Consider the following 26229-nt stretch of genomic DNA (forward strand, 5'->3'; position numbering starts at 1 on the left):
TGCTGATTGCCAGACTGGGGTCACTTCCTCTGACAAATTTTTGCATCTGTATCACCCAGGTGAGCATATTAAAGCTCAATTTAGCAGGACATATCCACTCACCCCACAGGTGGTCCACTTCAGTCTGCTCCCGTATCGAAGACTCGTCCAATACTGTGGACAACGTGGAGGTGTCTGTGACGTGTGTGCTGAAGCTGCTCTGAAAAGACGCGTTGGCTACCCCTTTCAGCGACAGACGGTTGCTGGAAGAAGACTGCATGCTGCTGTTATGCCGCTGTCTGCCAGACCTACAGAAAGAAATACACAACGATCTGTACGATGACAGGGAATGAAATAAACAGTGGCCAAGTTCACAATCTACATCTTACATTAAATGAGGACTCCTTACGTATGCGGGTTGATGTGACCATTGGACGGGACGTCACCTGACTAGAATAAGCCGAGAAGGCCACGGCGCTTAGAGCGCCAGTGCCTTCACCAACAGCTGGATTAGCGGGGGTCGCGGGTGTCAGACGTCCACTGTGATTAGATACTGATGACATAGGGTCCATTCACAAGTCAGTATTTTTCTTTTCCAGATTTTCGTTCCATTTTTTGCAGATCCGCATTTCAGCAAAAACCTTTAGTTTTTACCAATTATACATCCGCTCAGTTTTTCCCGCAAAAAGAGAGAAAAAAAAAAACCATGGGAGGAATATATGTTGGTAGGGTACTAAAAAATAAATACATTTCTTTATATTTCCTGGAAATAGATCCGCAGTTGCAAATGACATTAATTTGACTAATTAACTACAATGGGACCAAGGACCGCATTTTGCGGACAATAGTAAGGCAAGCTTTTTTTTTGCGGATCTGCATAACGGAACGGAGGACAGCACACTAATTGCGGGGCCATTGAAACGAATGGGTCCGCATTTCGTTACGCAAATTTGCGGATTACAAAATACTAACGTGTGAATAGACCCTTATCCAGAGGATAGGTCGGAAAAGCCCTTTAAAGAGGGCCTCATCGCTCCCGACATGTCTGTTTCAGTACCTACTTGCATTACCCATGTTATAATTCTGGAGCATTTGAGCCACTGGGGGGAGGGAGGGGTCTTTTCTGAAGTCTGACTGGGGGTCATTTACATTGGGGTGTGCGCTGAGGTATTATTGGGGTCTTAACATTGGGTGTCTGATTAACTGTGTGAGCTGAGGTCTGATTAACATTGGGGGTCCGAATTGGGTGTTATTAGGGCTTTGTCCCTGCAGTCTACCACTGATTGATAGTGTTGGATTGCTGTCAATTCATTACTAAACTTCTAGTAGGAATAACAGAGGCACAACCCAAGCGGACAACCCCTTTAATACCCTTTTTACGCGAGCTGAGGATCGGGCAAATTATCAGCAAAGAATGCTTGTTGCCAATAACTGCTGACAAACAAGAAACGCAAGCCTGCTGGTGTGAACAGGGACGTACTGCAGACACAGGGATATAAATCACTCCATGCGAGTGCAGCTGATGGGTGGGGAATGATTGGCATGTACGCGCCTCATTCCCACACAGCACCCGCTCTAATAACCCGGGTCAAAGGGCCCTTATAGGGGGTAACTGCATTCAGAGCATTTCCAGAGAACCTCTTATCACCTAAATTACGCTCCAGTACAGTAAGGCGTGCTTCTAGCCTACTGGAGGGGAAATTACAACGAGATAAGGGGAACTGGGCACGGATCAACTTTCAATTATGATACTTGGCCGTCATAAACCCTCTTCTTACTAAGTGGATTTCATCATGGCCACCGTATCACTATGGCCGCTATAAACCTGCAAGCCATCTGTAGTGGAGTTAGCATTTACAGCCCTAAGCACAAAAGGATTTCACTCCCAGTATGAACTGGTTAGACGATACGCAACGCTGCGAGGAGCAGCCGATTATCGGGGTGGAAGCGTTCCTTCTCGATGAGTGGAGGAGAAGAGTTACATTTCCATGCAGCGATCACCTCCACAGTACAGTATGAGGACGAGCAGAGGCTGGTGCAATAAAGCGGCACTTTGTAATTGGCACAGCATGCATGTTTATTCAGGTAGGGAGATAAGCTGCTGGCAGATACCTCCGGCAGCACATGAAGATATCTAATAGCACGTCAGGGTAAGGCCTCATGCACACGACAGTTGTGAGCTTTGCGGTCTGCAAAAAACGGATGGTGTCCGTGTGCGCTCTGCAATTTGCGGAACGGCACGGACAAGCATTAAAATATAAGCCTATGCTTGTCCACAAAATGGACAAGAATAGGACAGGTTATATTTTTTGGGCGGACCAGGGAACGAAGCAACGGATGCGGACAGCACACGAGTGCTGTCCACATATTTTGCAGCCCCATTAAAGTGAAGGAGTCCGCATCAAAGCCGCAAAAACTGCAGCTCGGATGCGGATCAAAACGGTCGTGTGCATGAGGCCTAAAAGCTGGCTATGCGCATGAGAATGCTGGTTTGGCTAACCGCCCTCTCCCCTGATGCTCCCATACACATGCATGCTCGGTTGTCCATGCGAATATAGCGAACGGGGAGAAAGCTGCTGCCAGACTCCACCAGCAATAGCGCAACTCCACCAGGGAAAAAATAAATAAAAGTGATCGGAAAGTTGAAATCAATCTGCCCAATTCTCATCTCCCCTGAAATGCGACACTCCCTACAATCGTCTGGTCCGGCCGACATAGATCTAATTAGGTCGATCAGGGCTCGTTTAAAGACATTTACGTGGGCAGATAATTGCCCAAACGAACAGGCACGCATGCGCCCGATTACACTGTAGTCGTCAGCACATCCCCCATTTATAGCGGCGAGCGACGTGCTGCCAAAGAAACTATTCAGGGCTCATACACACAAACATTTTCTTGCGGACTGTATGCGGAACCATTCATTTCAATGGGTCTATAAAAAGAACAAAAAAAAAAAAACACGGAAGTTACTCTGTGTGCATTCCATATGTCCGTTCCGCAAAAAAATAAAACATGTCCCATTATTGTCCGCATTACGGACAAGGATAGGACTGTTCTATTAGGGAACAGCCATTCCATTCTGCAAAATATGGGATACACAGACGTCATCCATATTTTTTGCGGATCGCAAAATACACACGGTCGTGTGCATGACCCTTATGCTGGTATAAATGGCCCCAGCAGCCAACAAACAGGAGCTTGCCATCCGTCAGACCATCAGCGGCCTTTAACAGTGGTCAATGATCGGCAGTGAACGCTTTTTGGCCAATCAGCCTGTGTAAAAGGCCCTCACACAGAGCAGATTGTCAGCTGACCCCGCTGAAACAGGCAGATTCTGTAGAAATTTATCCAATGTGTTTTGCAGACCTAATACAGCTGAGAGTTTGCTACAATTGTATCTTGTACTATTGTCTGCTACAAACAGCAGAGACCATGAAAACTGAGGAACTGCTGCAAAGCCAGGAGAAAACCGACAACAGAAACTGCAGCCATAATCGGTGTCAGCTTTGATTTAGCAAACACTCTGACTTCATTTACTGAAAGAATTTAAAGGGGTCCTCTCACATGTAGATTAAGTTAATACAAGGCACTTATATATTGTGATTCTCCATATCGCCTCCTTTGCTTATACACTGCTCGTATATCCAGAGGTTATGTCCACCCTGCAATCCAGCAGTGGTGGTCGTGCTTGCACATTCTCCTATTGTGTGCAAGCACGACCACCGCTGCTGGATTGCAGGGTGGACATAACCCCTGGATACGAAAAGTGTATAATGTGATGGAAAAAATTAATCAAGCCACAGAGGAGGCAATATGGACAATCACAATACATTAGTAAGTGCCTTGTATTCACACTTTCTGTACACGATAAGGCCTAGTTCACGGGCTTTTTTTGTGTTCCGTATACGGAACCATTCATTTCAATGGTTCCGCAAAAAACAAAAAAAAACGGAATGTACTCCGTATGCATTCCGTTTCCGCATTTCTGTTTTTCCGTTCCGTTGAAAGATAGAACATGTCCTATTATTGCCCGCAAATCACGTTCCATGGCTCCAATCAAGTCAATGGGTCCGCAAAAAAAAACAAAAAAAAAAAAACACAACACATACGGAAATGCATCCGTATGTCTTCCATATCTGTCCCATTTTTGCGGAACCATCTATTGAAAAGGTTATGCCCAGCCCAATTTTTTCTATATAATTACTGTATACGCCATACTGAAAAATGGAACAGCGGATCCATGAAACAGATCGCAAAAAACTATAAAAGCCATACGTTCGTGTGAACTAGGCCTAAATGTCATTTGCTGAAGTAAAACAACCCCTTTGAAAAGATTGTGCAAGAAAGAGGGTGGTGTTTGGCAAACCTCCCCATTCTGCCAGACCTGCAAAGGGAAAACGACTTACCTGCTTCCCGATGCTGGCCCACCGCTCCTTTGAGCTCCATCAAGGTCAACATCAGATATGACATCGCCATATCCAAATCACTGGCTGCGGCGGTGTCAGTCTCCCCTTACGTCATGACAAATAGTCACATGACAAGGGTATCCGGTGTCCGCAGCGACCAATGATTGGATGTTGACATGGATGTATCCTAGAGGAGCATTGCAGTCCCGTAGGAGGAGTGCGGAGCCAGCGCCGGGAAGCAGGCAAGTCATCTTCCCTTTGCAGGTCTGGCACAATTGGGGGTGGTGCCATAAACCATGCCATTCTTTTACAATCCCTTTAAGGCTTTGGATAAAAAAACAAAAACAGCTTTTTAAAAAAGGTAAAATGGGTTCTACTCCTTATACTGAAACCATCTTACCTGTTAATCGACATATCATGAGCAACACTTCCAGCGAAGGAGACGTTGGAGGCGACACTGCTGTTGAGGAGATCATCAGAAAAGTTGGCGGTCGTGTTCGACAAACGTAGGCTACGCCGCGACATTCTCGGGGAGCCAAAGACAGGATCCAATTTATGCAAGTTCTCAAAGTCCAGCGCAGCAGTGGAATAACTGGAGCTGCAAGAGAGAAGTGAGCGTTACTCTTCATGGACCTGCCTTCAGAAAATAACTTAAAGGGTTGCAGCTGGGGAAAAAAAGTCAAGAAATGGGAATACCCCTTAAACTGAACCCCATCTGCAGTCAACTCCCTTTTCTTACCCGGATCTATGCCAATTGAGTGGTTTCCGCTCCAGGTTAATGGGATCTGAGGCATAGGTGGGCGGCAAGCTGCCCTGGCACCCAAGACGTGCCGACTTGTACTCCTGATGCATCAGACGTGCTCCTGTACAAGCGCTGACTACTCATGACAACCAGGCATGGTGGACCTGGGCTGCAAGACTACGTAAGGTAACATTTTGAAAGATAAAAGGGAGCTGACAGAAGTCTTACACTGTAGTTACATCATTAACGTAATTAAAAGGTATTAACCAGTGGGGTTCCCTGTGCTGCTGCAGGATGCGTTATGACGAAGTGCATGCCGCATCATAAATTAAAGCACATCCTCCGCCAGTCCGTACGCTTAAAGAGGACCTTTCACCTGGATATCCAATTATCCTACCTTACAGTGCGGCCCCCACTGATGTCTTGACACTTTTTCTCTAAAGAACCCCCCGTTCGTCCGCTGTGGTCCCCGTATGCTAATGAGTCGACTCTGCGTGGACTTTTTTCTCCTGGGTGCGGTTATCTTCTCCCTGGCTGCGAGCGCACCCAGAGAGCCCCGCTCTTAGGCCCCCTACACACAAACATGTGCACACCGCGGTCGTGCTGCAATGCAACAGTCCGTGGGGCAGCCGCAGCGGATCGCGGACCCATTCACCTGCAACGGGAAGCGCGCGGGAGAAGGAGCGCAAGTTCTCGCGGGAGAAGGAGCTGCGATTCTTGCCTAGTATAACCGAGTCGCCTCATTAGCATATAAGGCGCCAAAAGATACGGGGACCACAGCGGACCAAAAAAAAAATAAAAATAAAAAAAAATGCCAAGACATCAGTGGGGGCCGCACTATAAGGTAGGATAATAATTAGATTAAGGATATCCAGGTGAAAGGTCCTCTTTAAACCAAAACCTATGCCAGGCCTTTGCTGGCGTACATTTTAGGATACTTTCACACTTGCGGCAGAGTGATCCGGCAGGCAGTTCTGTCGCCGGAACTGCCTGCCGGATCGGTCAAAACATATACCAACTGATGGCATTTGTAAGACTGATCAGGATCCTGATTAGGATTACAAATGCATTGAAATGCCGGATTTTTTTTTTTTTTTTGGATCCGTCTTTTTTTTTCAGTATTCCGGTATTTTGAATGTCGGATCTGGCACTAAATACATTCCTATGAAGAAAAAAAAACAAAACAGATCCGGCATTTAGGCAAGTGTACAGTTTTTTGGGCCGGAGATAAAACCGTAGCATGCTGCAGCATTATCTCCGTCCTGATCAGTCAAAAAAACTGAACTGAAGACATCGTGATCGGATTTCTCTTCATTCAGAATGCATGTGGATAAAACGGATCAGTTCTTTTCCGGTATTGAGCCCGGAACTCAGTGCCTGAAAAGAAAAACACGTGTGAAAGTACCCTTAGTCATCATTTCTGTCAGAGAACTTGCACCCCACCCTTTTTTTTAGAAAGTGACTAGGGTGGAGTAGAAACTGGAGTTCAAAAAGTTGTAAACCCAGGGTTTGTGACCATTTTTATTTTAAAGCCAGAAACTATCAAAGTGGAAGATAAATTCCTCTTTTCGTCTTTAGGACTTGTACATCAACAAACTGCAATACTACGCAACCACCAATTTATAAAAAAAAAGTAATCAAAAAAGGATGAAAACAACATTAGGTGGAGTTTCCAGGAAACTTCAGCCTGGCTCCCCGTAGGCAGCAGTGTCCAAGAAAGTTCCTGTATACCTAAAAGGTTCCTATGCAAACTGCTGCTTTCTTCCAGAAACCGATCCGCTCTGGTCCGTGGCCTGTGTTGCAGACGGTTCAGTCCCATTCACATGAACGGGTCCGGGATGTCATACTAGACACAGCCCATTTATTTTTTTCTTCTCTCTTAACAGCATTAATCCTTTTAAAAAGGGATTCACTTTGCCACAGACGGCTGTGATCCAACGAGTCAGACCCATTGGGGAAGATACGGATGCAGCTTTCCTTGGCATAGAGAATTACATGGGCAGTGTGTTCGAACAGATGTTTTTATTGTCATATTTTATAAGTATTTTTAACCCAGTGTTCACAGGGTACACTGTGTAATAAAATATTTTAACCATACATCTCGGTCCCACGTGAATTCCCAATGTTCTGAGTGCCGGTTCTATTCCATAATCATATATCAATCAGAACTAGGGGTGTTTCTTTGAACCTGTGCACCGATCGTGATAAACCTGAGTGAGCCACCTGCCTAGTATCCATTATCCACTTTTAAAAAGGGAACCAGTCATCAAACCCATCCTGTTAAAATCAGCTTGGGGTACGTTCACATCAGCAGCATACCCGATTTGGCAGAAGTGCAGGCCAGGCAAAAAATGTTGCATGCAATGTTTTTGGTCGGGCCGGAAGCCAGCATTTATGCCAGAAGGCGGCTGGACCACCACTGGACCCCATTATAGTCAACGTAGATGTGAACGTACCCTTACATGTCCAATGAGCCCTTTACACCTGAATCCAACGTTCTTGCTATTATGTCGCTCTGTGGCCTTATTGCAGGGAAAACCGGAACCTGAAAACTGTAAATGAGTCCCTGGGTTCTACAAGGGAGTTGCCGTTGTAACGCACACGCTACATGTCACCCCCCACCTCTTCGGCTGACAGGGCCAGGAGTGTAGACTTCTTCACGCCTGGCCCTGAAGTCTCACAGCAGCGCGATTGCTACCGAGTTCGGCGCACGCGCAGTACAAGAGATGGTGCTCGCCAGGTGAGCAATAAGGCCACAGAGCGACATGGCAGCACAAACACGCCGATGACATCACCGAAAGAATAGAAGTCATCTGCGCAGGGGCACTGAGGGAATGCTGAGGAGGCGAGCCCCCTTGTCTCAGAGCGCCTGCGCCGAATCAACACAGGCACGCGATTTTTTAAATGCTGACAGGGCCGGCCGGAGGAGGAGATTGCGGCTGGCCGTGTCAATCAACAGGAGGAGGGGGCGGTTTTCTGCGGCTGCTACCAGCAAGTAGACGTCCTACTTGCTGGTAGACAGGTAATTAGCAGAGTTTAGTGGGGTGACAGAAGCCCTTTAAGAGATACTGCTGCGACCGTGCCAACAGATCTGCATGTGGGTCAGCCCAACTGAAGTCAATGAAGCTAGTCTGCATTACGTGAAATCCATGGTAATGGTGTCGGTTCCTTGGATGTTTAACTCTTCTGCACATTCATTATTCTGCGCAGATTTCTTCCACTGCATGTAAATGGGGTACGACTAACCCCACCACTGACACCTTAGTGACCGCTTTCGTTCATTTAGGATGTTATTACATCTCACGCTGACCGCTAATTGTAGGGCGGCGCCTGTACTTGCATCTTGAAACCACGGCAATCGAGAAGCAGCTCGATAATGCGATGTAACCATGGTGCACCCTTAGAGCCGGCGGGAGGGTGTAAATCAGTATGTTGTCATGTACATAGCTGGATTACATGGAGCCATGATACAGCACACATACATGTCTATGTGGTGTGACCCGGCCACACCTGCACTCCATTACATGGACCTGTCAGTAAGAGATCTGCAGGGTGAAAACCGCGCACGGCCACTCAAGCTGGAATCCCGAGAACCACAGCGCATCCTTATGAACACTTGAGACTTGGCTAAGATATCCCCAAGACTTCTCCATCAATGGACTAATTATACAGATCCTCTCGACCAAACAAGAGTCATTCACATCAGCCAACAGGCACGTGTCTTTTAGCAACATGTGGCAGATGCACAGGGCCAGTCAGCTGCCGAAAAGCTCAGAAGAGAAACAAGCTGGCAGCGTGAGGTCGTGTCTGCAGGATTATCGCTCAAGAGGGGTCTTGTTGCAGGGCTGTGGTAACGAACGCCAGTCTCGCACTGGGATACAGATTGCCGGCTGAGGAACCAGTCACTTCAAGGGGCCCGCAAAAAAAAAAATATAGAAAAATGTCCCATTATTGTCCGCATCATGGACAAGGATAGCACTGTTCTATTATGGTCCGGCTGTCCCACAAAATGGGCAGCAGGACCTTCCTTGTTAACAAGAGCTGACAATCACTTATGCCTATGTAAAAGATGTAAATCAATGATGAAACCTTGACAGGTTTAAGCCTGATGCACATTACTTATCGGTTTTTGCACCCGTAATGCCGCGCATGCGCCCTGGATACACATGTCAGCGCCTGCGCGGTGTCCTGGCATCGGCCTCACAGAACTTATTGCGCATGCGCCAGCTTCGCTCGAGCTGCTCCTGCGCCCGCCAAGTCGCGCCACTCCGCTCTACCTTTCCGGGTCGAGGGAAGCTGGCGCACGCGCAATAAGTTCTGTGCGGCCGATGCAAGGACACCACGCGGGCGCTGATAGGTGTGTCCATACGAGCGCTGCAGAGTTTTCACTGTTTATCTGCTCGCCGTCTCCCTTGTAGCGCACAAGGCCACCCCCTCTTCAGACAGCTGATCAGCAAGGGTGTTAGGAGTCAGATACCTACTGATCTGGAAAAAATGACTGAGAGAAGGTGCACTTTAGGCCTGATTTGCACAATTTAAAAGGTTACTGAAAAATGTAATGCCGCATTAGATTTGGGTGAAGAGGGCTCTTAATCAGCTGGGGCAGTCCCACCTGGCATTGTGCCTGGTTTATTACTCCTACCCCTGGTCATTGATGCTCTTTAGGGTTCATTTCAGATGGCTGTATGCTGTACGCAAAAATACGGCATGCATTTTTGCGTACAGCCATCTGAAATGAACCCTAAAGAGCATCAATGACCAGGGGTAGGAGTATTAAACCAGGCACAATGCCAGGTGGGACTGCCCCAGCTGATTAAGAGTCCTCTTCACCCAAATCTAATGCGGCATTACATTTTTCTGTAACCTCTTAAATTGTGCAAATCAGGCCTAAAGTGCACCTTCGCTCCAACACTTTGCGACCCTAGACCTTCCCCCACCCACTTCATTGGCAGAAACAGGGATCAGAAGCAACTCCCGCCTGGCCCTGTAATCCTGTGCCATATAATCGCCCACCCACTCCACGCATGTGCAGGAGATTTCATGGTCCTGGCCCAGACATAGAGAAGACTACTATGTATGCACTCAGGGTGCGCCGTAGGCTGCAGGCGCGAGATTACAGGGAGGGTCTAGCGCTGGAGAATGAGGAGGAGCTAGGCCTCATTTGCATAATTAAATTAAGATTATTGGCCAGATTTATCATTCCATTTACATCTTACTCCACTTTTACATATGTCCAAAGTCACTTTTGGCCAAGTCAGATTTATTAATGGTCCTTTAATACTGCGATAAATGTGGTTTGACGGTAGCAGTTTGTCCTTCAGTAAGCGGCTTTACAAAAGTCGCACGTCATTACGAAAAAGTCGCACAAGATAAGCATGGTCCTCACTGGAGTGAACTTGCGCAGTTTTTTGCGACTTTTTAAATCGTCGCAATAGTAAATCTGTCTAGAGATTCATTTACATAAGAAAACACGCCTACACTTTCAGAAAACTGGCGAGCATAGCGCAGAGCCAATAAAAGTCAAGTTTTTGCGCAGTTTTAGCAATTGCGCAAAAATTTGCGACCTTCACGCTATTATTTTGACTTCAGCTAATGATAAATCTGGCCCTATGTCTCTCAATGCTGAAACAGATTAGGGTGGCAAGGGCAGCCCTACCAGGCATTGTGCCAGGTTTAAAGGGGTTGTCACATACAACAACTCCTCCCTTAATAGCAAGATACTGGAACAGTGTCTGACTGGCAGGGGCCCCCGCCGATCACAAGAACCGGAGCCCATGTCCCCTTGTTTGCATTGAGTGGCAGACATGTAAATGCGCCGTCACTCCATTCTGCTCTATGGGGCTCCTGGAGACTGCTGAGCACTTGTACTCCAGCTATCCCATTGTCATGACTGGCAGGGGCCCCAGCGGTCAAACCCCTGTCGCCCAGACACTTATCCCCTTTAATAAGCTCTCTCTTGGTGACAAATTCCCTTTAAGGTTTTTAACTGCCTGCAATGCCAGGCACGGCTCTCTTCCTATGCTATAATTATATCTTTAGATGCTAGGATCGCTGCTGCAGTCTGGTAAAAAATAAAAATAAATTAAGTGCACCAAGGGCGGGCCGAGCTGCTCGGTGCACCACAGCTCTGGCCCATTCCTTCTCCCGACTGACATGACCAGGAGCGATAAACCTGCAGAAGCTCCTATTCAACCCTCTGACCACAGGACTTCTGTTTAGGAGGGTGAACTGTAATCTGACTGCGCAGGAATCTCCATAGACTAAACAGGAAACAAAGCTCTTCACCTTCTTCTGAAACACAAGGGTTAATGAGTACCGGACGCCCGCACAGTAGTAGTCCTGTAGTCACAACTGTGTTCTCCTGTTCCAGTATGAACTGTCTGCTGAAGCATGCCCCATCCCTCACACGATTTATTTTTTAAATTAACTGCAATTTGTTAAAACTTCCATGAATGTGTGGGCATTTTTTATTTTATTTTTTTTAAGCAGAATGCAACACTGATAGGAAAAAAATAAATAAAATAGCGCCGTCATCTTTTTTTGCGGATCCATTTCAACAATGCCTAAAACGGACAAGAATAGGACAAGTTCTATTTTTGTTGCAGGGCTACGGAACGGACATACTGATGCGGACCCATTGAAATGAATGGGTCCCATCCTATCCGCAAAAATAAAATAAAATACCGAAACGGACACTGAAACAAACGTTCCTGCTCATGTGGCCTAGGTCAAACAGGCGTCAGGTAGGGGCTGTGGGGTCAGAACTGCTAGACAGAAAAGGAAGACCGCATGTACAGCACCACCTGCTGTTGGTTCTTTTCCTTATTTCTCTGTCCACCTTGCTGCGGTGGTCGCACACGTTCCGTTCCATCCTTCAACTGCAACCTGCTGTATCTACAATTAGAAGCTGAGATGGTCACAGATGGAGATGAGCGAAGTATTAAAAAATTCGATTCGGCTACTTTGCTGAAATTTAAAAAAAAAAAAATATTTCCTTTGTGACAAATTACTTTGTCACGAAGCACATTTCTTTGTAATTAGTGGGTGCAATGACAGGGAGCGGCGATTGACACTCGCGTTTGGTGCGGATCCGTCATGGATCTGCACAGACGGATTCGTTCAGATAAGCAAGCAGTGTTTTGGTGTCCACCTCCAAAGCGGAATGGAGACGGAACGGAGCCAAACTGATGCATTAGGGCAAAACTGATCCATTTTGGACCGCGTGTGAGAGCCCTGAACGGATCTCACAAACAGAAAGCCAAAAAAACGCCAGTGTACAAGAAGCCTTAACAAGCTTTGAAATGTGACAAGGGAAAACAGCCAAGACAAATATACCGGTCGGCGGTATGCTGCACATGCTGAACGGACACTGCCATGTGAACATACCCTAAGCTGCCAAGAAATATACATTGTGCTGATGTATCATCTCAGAGGATTGCCTACACTGGGTGCAACTGCAGCAGAACTTCAGCTGTGACAAGCATTTGGTCTTTAGCATAGCTTCTCCTTACCCAAGAACTAAGGGGGTCATCTATCAAACTGGTGCAAAGAAGAACTGGTTTAGTTGCCCATAGCAACCAATCAGATTACACCTCATTTTCCAAAATGAAAGGAGGAATCTGATTGGTTGCCATGGGCAACTAAGCCAGTTCTACTTTGCACCAGCTTGATAAATGACCCCCTAAGCCTAAAGAAAGGGATAGAAAACTAAGTAAATTGGAGGGAAAACTTTTTTTTTTTTTTTTTTTTTTTTAACGTAAAAAGAAAAGTTTACAATCTGTCAAAACAGAGACGAACACAACCATTAGGAAACCTTTACCACAAATACCGCACATGGTGAGCACGTCAGTCCTGCCTGCATACTATCACCGGGTGGGGTTCTACACAGCGTCCAAGGCCAAAATGCTAAACATCTGACTCATCCGCTGAAGAGAGACACTGCCGCTGCCAGGACACAGCCAGGGCCCACAATGTATTCAGCGGGGAACGTGTAAAAACAGCACACGCATCAGCACAGCGCATTTCGGATCACAATTCTATTGGATCAGCAGCGTCCCCTCCTTTACACCGGCCTTACATTAAACAAATATATCAAACAGGGAGGCAATCGCTCGCAACGGTGAGGATCGACTGCGTTACAGGCTATATTAAAAAAAAAAAAAAAAAAAAAAAAAGTGAAGGTGGGCACACACATTACGCGGAAAGCACACCGCTGGTTTCCAGATCCGTATGTCTGTTTTGCAAAGTGATTGAACGTGTCCTATATGTGGCCATGGGTTCACACCCCTATTAAAGTCAACGGGTCCACCAAAAAAAAAAAAAATGCAAGATGATCGTCTGTATTTTGTGGATCCGCGTTTCCCAACCTGAAATCACATACAGTTGTGCAATTGCCTCCTAAAGCTTTTTAAAAAAAAAAAAAAAAAAAAAAAAAAAAAATGATTTGAACCAAAATCTATCGGACAGGTGAAGCGTACGGGCCATGAACACCTTCAGGGGCAATTTTGTCATCATTGCATTTTACTCATTTTGGGCTACACATTATTTGTAGAGTAAGGCTACTTTCACACTAGCGGCAAGGAACTCCAACAGGTGAACAACCTGTCGGATCCGTGCTGCTGCTAGTGCACATGTGCCCCTGGACTACCGCTCCGCCCTCATTGACTACGATGGGGGCGGGCGGGAGTTCCTGCAGCAGCACGGCAAACATGCCGAGAGGCGGCCGGAATACAATTACGACATGTCAGTTTTATTCTGGCCGCCTCTAACAGTTCGTGTCCTGCAGCCCTCAGTGTATCCGACTGTTTTACAGTAAATATGTCAGGGAGCTGCTCTGACAGCTGGATGTGCAGTTCTTCTCTCAACTCCTGACAGCTCATAAACACTCCATGAAGCCGGATTCCTATCAGTGTGATCAGAATTTAGCTATGAATATCGCTAGGATATGCCCCCATTGTCTCATAGGCGCGAGTCCCACCTCTGGAGAATGAAGTGGGGGAAGGTGGAGGCTGGAGGCTCCCGGGTTTCCCCGGGCCCGGCCACTGCCAAGCGCTCTCCCCATAGTAGTGAATAGGAGCAAACTCTGCTTGCACTGCCACTGCTCCCATTCATTTCTATGGGACCGGTAGAAATAACCGAGCCAGTGCTCGGCTATTTTCAGCAGACACCTAAAAATGATGGAGGGCAGCTGTCCGGCAGCTCCGCACGCCTGGTGCGCTTGCATTCACTTTGAAGGCCCTCTTCTGGAGATGGGATCAAGTCCTGGAGGTGGAACCCGCACCTCACATTTGCAGCATATCATAGCAATATGCAATCAGTATTGAGAAGGGACATGCGCTTTAAAGGGGTATTCCGGTTAGATTAAGTTTCCACAAGATTAGATCAGTGGGGGTCGTACAGCTGGGACCCCCACCAGTCATAAAAACAGGGGCCTCCTATCCCCTGCAATAAACAGAGCGGACAGTCATACATGCGCGCAGCCACTCCATTCATTTGTATGGGAATTTGGGAGGTGGCGGAGCGCTGTACTCTGCCATCTCCAGAACTCTAAATGAAAGTAGCTGCCACACTGTTCAATTCAGGGGGGGGTTGCAAGGGGTACAGGGCCCCCATTCTCCCAATTGGTGGGGTTCCCAAAGGTTGGACCCCCACTGATCTAACCGTTATCCTTTATCCTGTGGAAAGGAAATAACTTGATAACCGGAATACCCCTTTAAGTATTGCAGGTTCTGCAGAGTTCATAAAGTAGCCGTCTGACCTCGCCATCTCCACCGCGGCATCACATCTCCCGGCACCAGCGGTTGTCAATGCCGGGGGTTTCACCTTTTCCAGCGCACAGACAATTATAGCACGGCTTATGCGCGCTGTCTGGACTGTCTAATCCCGGCACCCTCTCTCTACGCACAGGGCGACAGATGTCACTCTCGGCATTAAGATCATGGAATAACATCATGCGGTAGTGTCAAGCAAAGTCTCACCTTAGAGAATAGGTGTACCCAGTGTTTTCAGGAAGACACTGGGGAGGAGCGTACGTGTGAAGATGGGAATAATCCATTCTCAAGGTTTCAGATCATGCTGTGGTAGGTAAAAGGGCAAAAGAGAAAACCCAACAATACAGCGTTATATCACATACGTAGCAATAAGCTGGCCATAAACAATCCCAGGACACGGACAGGTGTGCAGAGCGGTGCGGATGCGGCAGATGCATGTCGTATGAATGACCGCGTCTTAGAAATGTTATGGGAAGAGAGTAATAGCCTCTAAGGCCACCAGATGTACAGCAGTTATCCTATAAGTCAATGTTCAACCTTTTAAACAGGCCTTGGCGCATGACTTGGATATTTACTAAGCCAGCCCCTCATCTGCAGACAGCAGTTTCGGTGCGACTGCCCCTCATCAGTGCAGAGCAGGATACTACATCTCCTTATGGAAAGCTCCTAATCAGCTGCCTGCAGATGATGTGTTGGCTTAGTTATATCCAAGTTATGTCTCAAGGCCTGCTTAAAATGTTGAACATTGACTTATAGGATAGCTACTAGTGATGAGCGCAGAGAGCTTTGGATGCTACATCTGCAGTCGATTCGCTCAAAACTTCAGATTAAGGCTACATGCACACAACCGTTGCGTGTTTTGCAATTTGCGGAAACGACACAGACAGCCTTTAATATAACTGCCTATTCTTGTCCGCAAAGCGCGGACAAGAATAGGACATGTTATATTTTTTTTGCGGGGCCACGGAACGGAGCAACGGATGCAGACACCACACAGTGCTGTCCGCATCTTTTGCGGCCCCATTGAAGTGAATGGGTGCGCATCCGAACCGCTAAAACTGTGGCTCGGATACGGACCAAAACAACGGCCGTGTGCATGAGGCCTAATACTTTATGGAGATCCTTCTCTGTACAGTATTAAAATGTATTGGCTCCGATGATTGGAAATTAATTATGCGCGAAGTCGCGCGTGACTTTCGAATAACTTCAGTAATTGATTTTTAAAACTTGAAACTGAACTCAGCTTCGGTTCTGAGGTTCCAGTCGGAACCAAACCAGAGTTCGGTTTCAAAGTGCTTTACCACTTTAAAAATCAATTACCGAAGTTATTAATCTGAAGTTTTGAGCGACTTCGGAAATGGCTTCGCTCATCGCTAATAGCTACCTTACATCCGGTGGCATTAGAGGCAGGGCTTGCCAAGAGCTCATTTGCATACCCTCTTCCCAGAATTCCAGAGGGCCTATAAGACTCCTCACGCCAATTAGGCGCTCTCCATAAGCAGGGGATACTACAGTATATCTCAATACAAGTGTTACGGTGAAATGAAATGTGTAATGTTATATAATCGTTGATGCCAAATTTAATACCCTCCACATTTATTTTAGTATGTCCAAAGCATTGCTGGACTTGAAAGCAACAGTGCATTCTGCAAATAGGCTAAGAGAAGAGCAGTAGACTACGCGAGCCGATTCCTTGTCGTCCTACAAATACACAAATCTATTTTCTGCCAAATTTCCAAAAACAAAAATCAGGACTACAGACTGCTGGGAGGAAGGTCACGAGTAGCTGGAGTACGAGGCAGAAGAGCCGACGGCCCATCTCCCCAAGGCACACATGGAACACACCCAGCCTGAGTCATCAGCGAGTCGTCTCCTAGAGCCGCACAAACAGACACTTTCAAAAGAAAAAAAAAAAAAAAAAAAGAAAAAAAAAAACAAAAAAAAAAAAACACACAACTCAGAACGTGAATATTTTGTAGATCTAAACGTCCCGTGTGAATCCAGAGCCGTCAGCTACAGGGGACACATCATGCACAGGCAGCAGTAGAGCCGCACAGGGGTCACACTAGGCTCATCTACCCTGGCTTGTCTGGAGTCCATGTAAATATGAAGGAGGAATAATAACGTGACAGTTGTTCTTGTCTAAATATACAGCATCCAATATAGCAAAGTCATTCTGGCCAACGGGATGGGATTCCTTGTGGGAGTAGGGAGCCATACACGGGGCAGAAGCAGGTCACAGCGCCTGTATAGCACAGCGGTATGGGATTTGTCTCCTATAGACCCTCCATATGCCTCTGTAGAAGTCGTATGCACCTCTCCGAGTGCATTATTATGGATGCGAACAAACTTAAAATTAGGGATCGGCCGATTATCAGAGGAACCGATATTCAGGATTTTGTACATTATCGACATCTAACCCTGCCGCTATACCGATAATGCGTATAAAGCAAATACTAGCGCACTAGTATGCATCGGGTGCTGGGAGCAGGGAAGCAGCGCAGTACGCGCTTCTGATATACACCCTCCCTGGTCTTCTTTGATGGGGCCCGCGCTGCACTGTCCTGAACCCATACAGCGTCACACTATGACCCGACGCTGCGCGCTGTCAGGTGACCATGCAGCGCGGGCCGGAGAAGACAGGGGAGCGAGACGCCGGACTACCAACTAAGGGCTTTATTAATTTATAATATACTAGTGCCAAATGCAAAATTTCCACCACCTCAGTGACTACCAACTAATATATTATGAGATATAAAATATCGGTATAAATTATCAGCTATCGGCCTGAAAAATTCAGATTATCGGCTCAAATCAATACCAGTCGATCTCTACTTAAAAACGTACTGCTAAGGATTCATGCACCTGGTCTATGTCCGTATTTCGGTCTGAAAATAATGGATCCGCAAAACACAGAAAACTTACAATCTTCTCGTTCCAAATCCATAGAAACGTCTATTCTCTCCCACAATATGGACAGGAATAGGACACGTTTCGATAATTTGCAGAATGGCAAAATGGATTTGCAAAAAAAACTGCAAAATTGTCAAGAAAAGTGCAAATAGCACGCCGGTGAAAAACTAGGTCGTGTGCCTGATGCCTAACCGGCTGCTGTGAAGGAAGGGATCAACAATAGTATCTGCTGATCGTGATCAATCGCCCCGCTATACAGCACCATCGCTAACTGTACAAGCCGCTCAAGGCATCTACACAACGCATTTCTGACGTCCTCAGAGGTGAGGAGTGTAATGATTAACAAGTCCTTTAGACCCTTGGCCAGGACTTTGTCAGTGCCAGGCTAGATTAATGGCTCTCTAATCTCAGGATAGGCCATCAATATCATATTAGCAGGGGTCCGACATGCAGCACCCCCACTGATCAGCTGTAGGAAGAGGTCACTGCGCTCAGTGGAGCTCCAGTCTCCTGACCTGTTAAAGGGGTAGTCTCATCATAGACAATGGGGGCATAGTTAGGATATGCCCCCATTGTCTTATAGGTGAGGGTCCCACTGCTGGTACCTGCCCCTATATAGAGAACAGAGCCCCGAAAGTGAAGGAGGGCGCACTGCGCATGCGCAGCTGCCCTCCATTCATTTTCTAAAGGGCTGGCTAAAAAAGCTGTGCACTGGCTCAGTTTTTTTCCCGTCGAGCCCATAGAAGTGAATGGGAGCGGTGGCCGTTCATGCGCGGTACGCTCCCATTCACTTCTATGGGGAGCCGACTTGGTGGTGGCCAGACTGGAGTCCTCCAGCCACCACCTTGCGGGGCTCCGTTCCCGCTGGGACCAGCACCTATTAAGACAATGGGGGCATATCCTAGCGATATGCCCCCCTTGTCTATGACGAGACAACCACTAACTTTCTTACAGAATCTACAAATGTAGCATATACCAAAAAACACACCCCCAATAGATACTGCTTGCAACCATAGGCCTCGCTGTGGGGCCAATTTCATAAGAAAGTTCCTTTTTCTCATGTATTCATACAAAATCGGACGTGCAAAAAAATTTGGACTATTCCACTGCAGGACGTATTACAGAGGAATCCCACCCCCTTTGGGGCATCATACAACAGCACATGGGGTGTATATGGGTTCCATAACACAGATTCATGGAGTATGAATGCCGCTTTGGAGTCTTCGGATATGTCCACAAGGGACACAAAATACTGCAGAAGCGTCAGCTGTGGACGCAGAAAAAAAACACAAGAATTGTATGCGGTTTTTACTGCAGAAATGGCTACGGATTTCACCCTGTCCATCGGTGAAGATCCGCAATATAAAAATCACATGCTACAGATTTCAGATCTGCACAGCAGGTCAATTTTACGATGCAGATTTTTCTACGCATCGTGGGGGGGTCATATTTCTTAAAAATCTCCTTTTACGCGAATTTATGTATGCCAATTTCTTCCCTCGAATTTCACCCATTGCAATACAGGGGGTAAATTCGGCTGCAAAACCGTAGCATTTCCATAACAAAAATCAGCACCTTCTATTACAAAATGCTATAAAACCTCAAATTAGAGAACTGCCACCAAAAACAGCTATTTATCGGCTACGGATTTTTCCATCGCAGTTTTAGCTGTGTGAACTGAGCCTAGGTCCAAGGCCAAAATACACGATCCATCACTTATAATCCTGGTGTGTACAATGCAGACGGTCAATCCCATTCCGGCTCATTTTCGCCATCAAAAACGGATGCATTTTCATCCGACAATACGCCCAAAATACCCTTCGCCACCCTCGTATTCCCAACAGCCACGAATCCAGATGCGTGCGCGCTCGGTCAAACCTATGCTAAAAGCTCCACTAAAACACATGCGCGCGCACACACACACACACACACACACACACACACACACACACCTCCACATGGCAGCTACACGCCTGTGCGCGTTTCCTTCGCTACACATGAATTTAGATTTGTAAACAAGGCCAGGCCCCCCCACTGCCCCGGAAGCCATTACTACGTGTGGTGACACAGATCACACGACCCACCGCGGTGAAGGGCAAGGATACGCAGTCTTTCCATAGCCTGGAGAGGCGAGTCTCCGATTCCGCACTGAATGGCAACCCTCCAAGAATCACGCCAGTGAACACTGACCAGTAAACAGTGTGGCCAAGCAACACTGAAATGGTTAACGGGAAGGGGGGGTTTGCAGAAGAAGCCTGACAGCAACTGTTTACAGCAAGGGGGGGGGGGGGGCGCTTGGTGAACACAGGGACCCTCTGCTCCCAGAGGGCACAGATGTCCACGACAATTCCAAGTGCAATGACGTCTGCCTGCACCGCGTACAGAGCTGTATAGGGACACATGTTCAGTGCACAAGGACCTCATTATACGGGGCAGGGGACACAACTGTCCTTTCCGCCTGGTACTGTGTTAACCCTCGAAAAAATCCCAGACACACCTGTAGAACAGCAGCAGCAGCGTGGGCGCTCCAGCAGGTGTGTCCACAATCACATGCGACTGTGCGCAGATATTTCCTTTGATTTACGTTCCCACAGATTAAAGCACCGCATTCAATCACTGCTCCCCGATTAATAAGGCTCCTTGTGGGATTGGGAGACAAAAATAAAATATACACCTTATGGCTGTTTCACAAGTTTGCATAATGCAACTTTTGCAAAACCCCCGTGATAGGCTTTTAGTCACACGAGCCAATCCTAAAAAGTTTTTACAAGTTTCTGTCCCCCCCCTGCATATAGTGCATGGGCAGGTTATACGCAACACACGATGAGGGACGGTGGTCAACCCGACAGAAAATACGCTTCCAAAGTAATCAGCGAAGGATATGCTGCGCTGGTTTCCTTTGCGACTGTTATATTTTTTTTTCCCTAAATGAATTAGCTTTTAATAAGAATAGGGGGCCATGTGTGAAAAGGGTCAGTGGTAAAGTGTGGGCCACTCGTCGGCACCGTAGGCATAGCGCAGATCGCAACTGGTTTTTGACATTGACAAAAAGTATTAAAATCTGGCATGAGCATAAAATACTCAAGTAGGTAAAAGTATCGCCCGGCAGCTGGTGGGACTCTTCTGCATCTTTCACGGAAAAACGAGATCGTTATATATAATAAAAAAATAAATAATAATTCGATATCATATTTACAAAAACTGCAGAAAACAAAACCCCGTAAAAAATATGCATATAAATATACATAGTCCAAAATAGGGCAGCACTCCTGTGCAGGTGCCAGCGTCGACCCTTGATCCATTTACAAAACCCTGTGGGACACCTAGCAGTCCACACCTGCGCTCTCCCCAACAGTCCCTTGCCTGTAGACAATCTCCCGGGGTCTGCATGTCCTACCCTATACACCAGTCCGTTCCGTACCTCTATACACACACATTTATGCCAACTGTCAGCAGACGGCGTCTGGATACGCACGATAACAGCCTGCACATGTCCGCCCTCCGCTCCTGGATACGTAAGGCTACGGCCGGCCAAGACCCTGGACGTGCTCCGTCTCGGGCCTCTTTTTGCAGATGCACTGAAGCTTTCAAGCAGCATAGCCACCCCGAGCGCCCGTCCAACTAGTCAGAACTTGCCGGGCTCCATCTGAAGGAATGGGCAGGACGAGCGCAGCAGTGAATGGCAAGCAGAAAGCGCACAAGCAGCAAACCTAGGTCTCCCCGCTCCTGACGCCGCCGGGTGTCATATCCTTAGGTCCTCTCGTCTCCGGGCTGGGGAAGTTTGGAAGTTGACAGTGTTTGCTATTCCACACTGCTGCAAGATCCCAAAATGGCTTCCCTGCCTCAACAAAAGCCTGAAGGATCAGCCTGGTTGTGAACGCCCCCCTCCACGGGCTCAGCTGTCCGTCTCAGCCTCAGCTTCAAAACCATTGGAGGACTGGGGAAGGAGGCAGCCCAGGAGATCGGGTTAACCCCTTCCATGCCCTGCAGAACACGCACGGAGGGCAGAGAGGTGTGCAGGATTTATACCTTCAGACACCACGTGGATTACTGCTGCAAAGATACTGCAGGGCAAGATGGTGCTCCTAGCAACATAGTTTACATTCTCCGCTGTAATATTTCTCATTTTATGTCCTTACCTGTAATTGTTTTCTGTAAAATTTTGCATTGACTTATTTATAATTTTATGTTCTTATTTATATAATGCATCATTTTATGTCTTTACCTGTAATATTTTGTATTTATTTATATTTACATAATATTTTTAGGTTTTACCCGTGATTGTTTTATCCGTAATATTTTGCATTTATTGATCCATCATTTTATGTTCTTACCTGTGACATTTTGTATTTACATATTTTATGTTCTTGCCTGTAATATTTTGTAATTGTGTAAATTTAAGTAATGTTATTTTTATCCCCAGGGTTTTTTTTTTTTTATCCAATATAAACCCCACCATAAATGTAACCGGACAATTTTTCGTGCAGCACCATACGGTCATTCTACGGATGCACAAAAAGAAATGGAGCGGTGGACCAACAGGCGCACGATACTCTTTTTAGCGTTATTCTTTTCCGGTATTGAAATCCGGTAAAGGGTCTCAATACCAGGAAAAAAAAAAAAAAAAACTTCCGTTTTCTCTCAATGCATTCTGAATGGAAAGCAGCTTGAGCTGTATTTTTTCCGGCCAAAATTCCAGAACACTACCGCACTTAATTTCCATTGAAATGTATTAATCCCAAGTGTTCCGGAAAATGCCGCATTCGGATTTCCGGTCTGCGCATGCGCAGTTCTTTCTAGCTTTGAAAAAATTTAATACCGTAAAGACGGAACAAGTATTTCAATGAATAAGACGATATCCGTTTGCATACGGATTTCCGGATCCGGCAGGCAGTTCAGGCAATGGAACTGCCTGCCGGATTCTAACAAGGCTAGTGTGAAAGTACCCTTAGAGAGGGGACTCATTCCTGGGGGTCCCGGTGCTTGGACCTCTCAATCCAATATTTTATTATCCAGCCACAGAATAACCCCTTTTGGATTACCTGCACATGTTGCGATTAACCCCTTTGTTTTCCTGCAGCAGCAGGGTGTACGACACTTCACAAGTCCCCTGTACACTTTGCTTTTTGCTCCTTGAGAAAATTGACCTACCACGCGAATATTAAAATCGGCAGCATGTCAATTCTTTGTGCAGATTTCACCCTTTCCAATGCAAGGATGGGATCTGCAGCCAAAAGGCACAGAATTTGCGGCGGGGGTCCACACGTGGCCGGTTAGCTGCACTTTTTGTGTGGCAAATCCTCAGCATTGTACAGTAGCAGCAAAGTGGATGACAATTTCATAATTCTCCACATACTACAAAAAATAAACACACAACTAAGTGTGAAAACACCCTAAGGACTCATGCACACAAATGTATGTATTTTGCAGTCTGCAAAAAAAATAGGGATGACGACTGTATTGCATCAGTCTTTTTGGGGATCCATTGTAACAATGCCTATCCTTGTCAGCAGAACGGACAAGGATAGGACATGTTCTATCTTTTTTTGTGGAACGGACATACAGGCTGCAAAAAGAAAAAACATATCCTATTTTTGTTCATTTTGCGGACAAGGGTTGGCATTATTACAATGAATCCGCAAAAAAAAAAAAACAAAAAAAAACACAGATGTCATTTTTTTCCGGAACGCAAAACTGTCATGTGCATAAACCCTTATGTTTCATAAAGGCGACCCCTGTCCATAAGCCCCATTAGGGTATGTTCACATAGAAGTGTCTGCAGCAGATCACAGCACGTTTTTCGCTTCCATAGTGAGCGGCCCCTTATGGATTAGTTCCGTTCAATGGGGCCAAATCCGTGTGCAGAGCTGCAACAAAAAAAATAAAATCCAAAAAGGTCAGTGGTAGATTCTGACAAAAACGTACAAAGGATATTTCCAACGTCTATTTTCCACACTGTCAACATAGCCGTAGCCGACAACCCTTGGGGCGGCTGAATTTTGAAAGGGGCCGTCTCACTGCAGCAAATGGCATTTATCATGTAGATAACGTTAATACAAGGCGCTTACTAATGTATTGAGATTATCCATATTGCCTCCTTTGCTGGCAGGATTCATTTTTCCATTACATTATACACGGCTCACTTCTAGGGGTTACGACCACCCTACAATCCAGCAGCGGTGGTCGTGCTTGCACACCTCTTGTGGGATCGCACATAGGCACGCATGCGCAGCAGCTCCTGTCTTGGCCTCCTCGTATCTGCGCTGCAGCAGTGGTCATAACCCCTGGATATGAGCCGTGTATAATGTGATGGAAAGATAAATCCAGCCAGCAAAGGAGGCAACATGCAGTATCGCAATACATTAGGAAGTGCCTTGTATTGACTACATGATAAATGCCATTTGCTGAAGCGAGACAAACCCTTTAAGGGCCCAACAGCACTGAGTGCATTCACGACTGGTCCAAAATTCAGCTAAGAATTTTCTAAAACCTATACTGGACTTGCATAATGAGGCAAGAAAAGCTATATGCACACGACCCGTATGTGTTTTGCGGTCCATATGGCATCCATTTTTAATTTTTTTTTGCGGATCCACTGTAATAATGCCTATCCTTGTCCGCAAACTAGAAAAATATAGGACATGCACTATTTTTTTGGGGGGGGGGGGGGGGGGGGGGGGCTACGGAACAGACATACTGATGCGGACAGCACACGTGCGCTGTCCGTGTTTTTTGCGGACCCATGGAAATGAATGGGTCCGCATCCTATCCGCAAAAAACAAAAAAAAAAAAACTAACGGACATGGAAACAAACAACGTTCGTGTGCATGTAGCCAAACCCCATTGACCCAAGACACAGACCTTGCAGGTGTTTCCATATATTCAAGATATTCCATCACATCGTCAGAGGAGCTGACAATCTACGTCACACTCAAAGCTATTTTATAGGAATAGTTAATTACTCATCAGTGCACTGCAGCGAACGCGGAAAGCAGAGAATCCGAAAAAAAACCTGCAAGACGGGAACGACGGCCAGAACCCATAACGAGGTCGCCCAGGTACGAATCAGACCAGGAACAGCAGTGAAAATAATGCAGAAAAGGCTGTTTCTTACTTTCCGTGGACGTCAGGAGAAGTGGAGGAAAACCTTTGCTACGGAGGCATGCTGGGCTGCAAATAAGCGGTCACTGGAGGCCTTCAAGAGGCGCCAAGAGCAGAGGAAGAGATAACAGAAACACATTGAGAAATCAACCCCTGACAGACGGGAACGTACACAGAGCCCCAGCAGCGGCCACACTGAACAGACATTTCTAAATCATACTGGTTTGTGGGAAAGCTGCGGGACAGCCAACATGGTCACCTAGCTTTCCTAGAGTCCTGAATGATTAAAGGGGATCTCTGGGCTCTTCTATATTGATGACCTATCCAAATACCAGATCGGCAGGGGTCTGGCACCCCCGCCAATCCGCTCTTCCTGCTTGCCGCCAAATTGCCGTAAACACAGCAGCAGCAGGAAGAGATAAGGGAGACGGCGCATGCACAGTCTCCTCATACAGCTGATCTGTGGGGGTGCGGGGTGTTAGACGCCCCCGCCGATCTGATATTGATGACCTATCCTGAGGATAGGTCATCAATATAGGAGAGCCCGGAGAACCCCTTTAACCTGAGAGGATGAAATACTGCGTAACCAGGTAGATGTGCCATTCACCCATGAGCAAGACACAGCTGAACAGACGTTACTGCCAATGATCTGCGGGCACACGCCCAGCAGCCTGTACAGAAGCACATGCAGACCTCCGGGCACCTGCACACGGGTGTGGATAAACATGCAGATGATTCGTACGGATATCTGAATTTCTGCTCCCAAACTGAAAAAAAAACTCCCACGATTTTCTTATTGCGTTTTTTGGTGCAGATGTGATTCAATTTTGCCACAGATCTTACCCTTTATATGAAAAGGGTGAAATCCGCAAATGACACACGGCAGATTTGAAAATCCGCACGGCACGTCAGTTTCCGCGCAGATAAAATCTGCAAACTGTACATGAGAATTGTGTATTCCTATAGACTTTTCCTGGTACTGCATTACGCTGCGGTTTACTTAACACAAAAAAAAAAACAAAAAAACACGCGTGTAATCAGCATCGTGTGGAGGTATCTTTAAAGGGGTATTCCGGAAGGTATACAAGGGATAGGGGATAACTATTAGGTCCGGTGGGTGCCCTACCACTGGGACACCCACCGATCATGAGAATGGGGGCCCCCCCGTAGCCCCTTGCTGCTTTCCTAAAACGATTGGAGCAGCCGGTCACAGATGTGCGCAGCCATTCCATTCATTTCTATGGGAGCTCTGGAGACAACCGAGTACAGCGCTCACCTTCTCCGTACCTCCCATGGAAACGAATGGAGCGGCCGCGCG

General features: G+C 46.7%; 1 protein-coding gene across 9 annotated transcripts in view; it reads right to left on the reverse strand.

The window, feature by feature from the left end:
* SUN1 (Sad1 and UNC84 domain containing 1) overlaps positions 1–25074 on the reverse strand; it is a 58522-nt gene extending 33448 nt beyond the window's left edge. For 5 of the 9 annotated variants that reach the window (XM_044295295.1, XM_044295302.1, XM_044295298.1 and 2 more), the window contains exons 1-4: positions 21521–21686; positions 15105–15201; positions 4786–4983; positions 103–287 (exon numbers count right to left, since the gene is read on the reverse strand). In XM_044295295.1, the coding sequence (XP_044151230.1) occupies positions 103–287; positions 4786–4983; positions 15105–15181 (460 nt within the window). In that variant the 5' untranslated portion in view covers positions 15182–15201; positions 21521–21686. Of the gene's footprint in view, positions 1–102; positions 288–4785; positions 4984–15104; positions 15202–19762; positions 19837–21231; positions 21254–21520; positions 21687–24924 lie in introns of those variants that run through there. The other 4 variants (XM_044295300.1, XM_044295299.1, XM_044295301.1 and 1 more) reach the window with 4 other exon arrangements.
* Between the last annotated feature and the right edge of the window lie 1155 nt (positions 25075–26229).

The sequence above is a fragment of the Bufo gargarizans genome, chromosome 5 (genome assembly GCF_014858855.1).
Source record: "Bufo gargarizans isolate SCDJY-AF-19 chromosome 5, ASM1485885v1, whole genome shotgun sequence".
Lineage (NCBI taxonomy): Eukaryota > Metazoa > Chordata > Amphibia > Anura > Bufonidae > Bufo > Bufo gargarizans.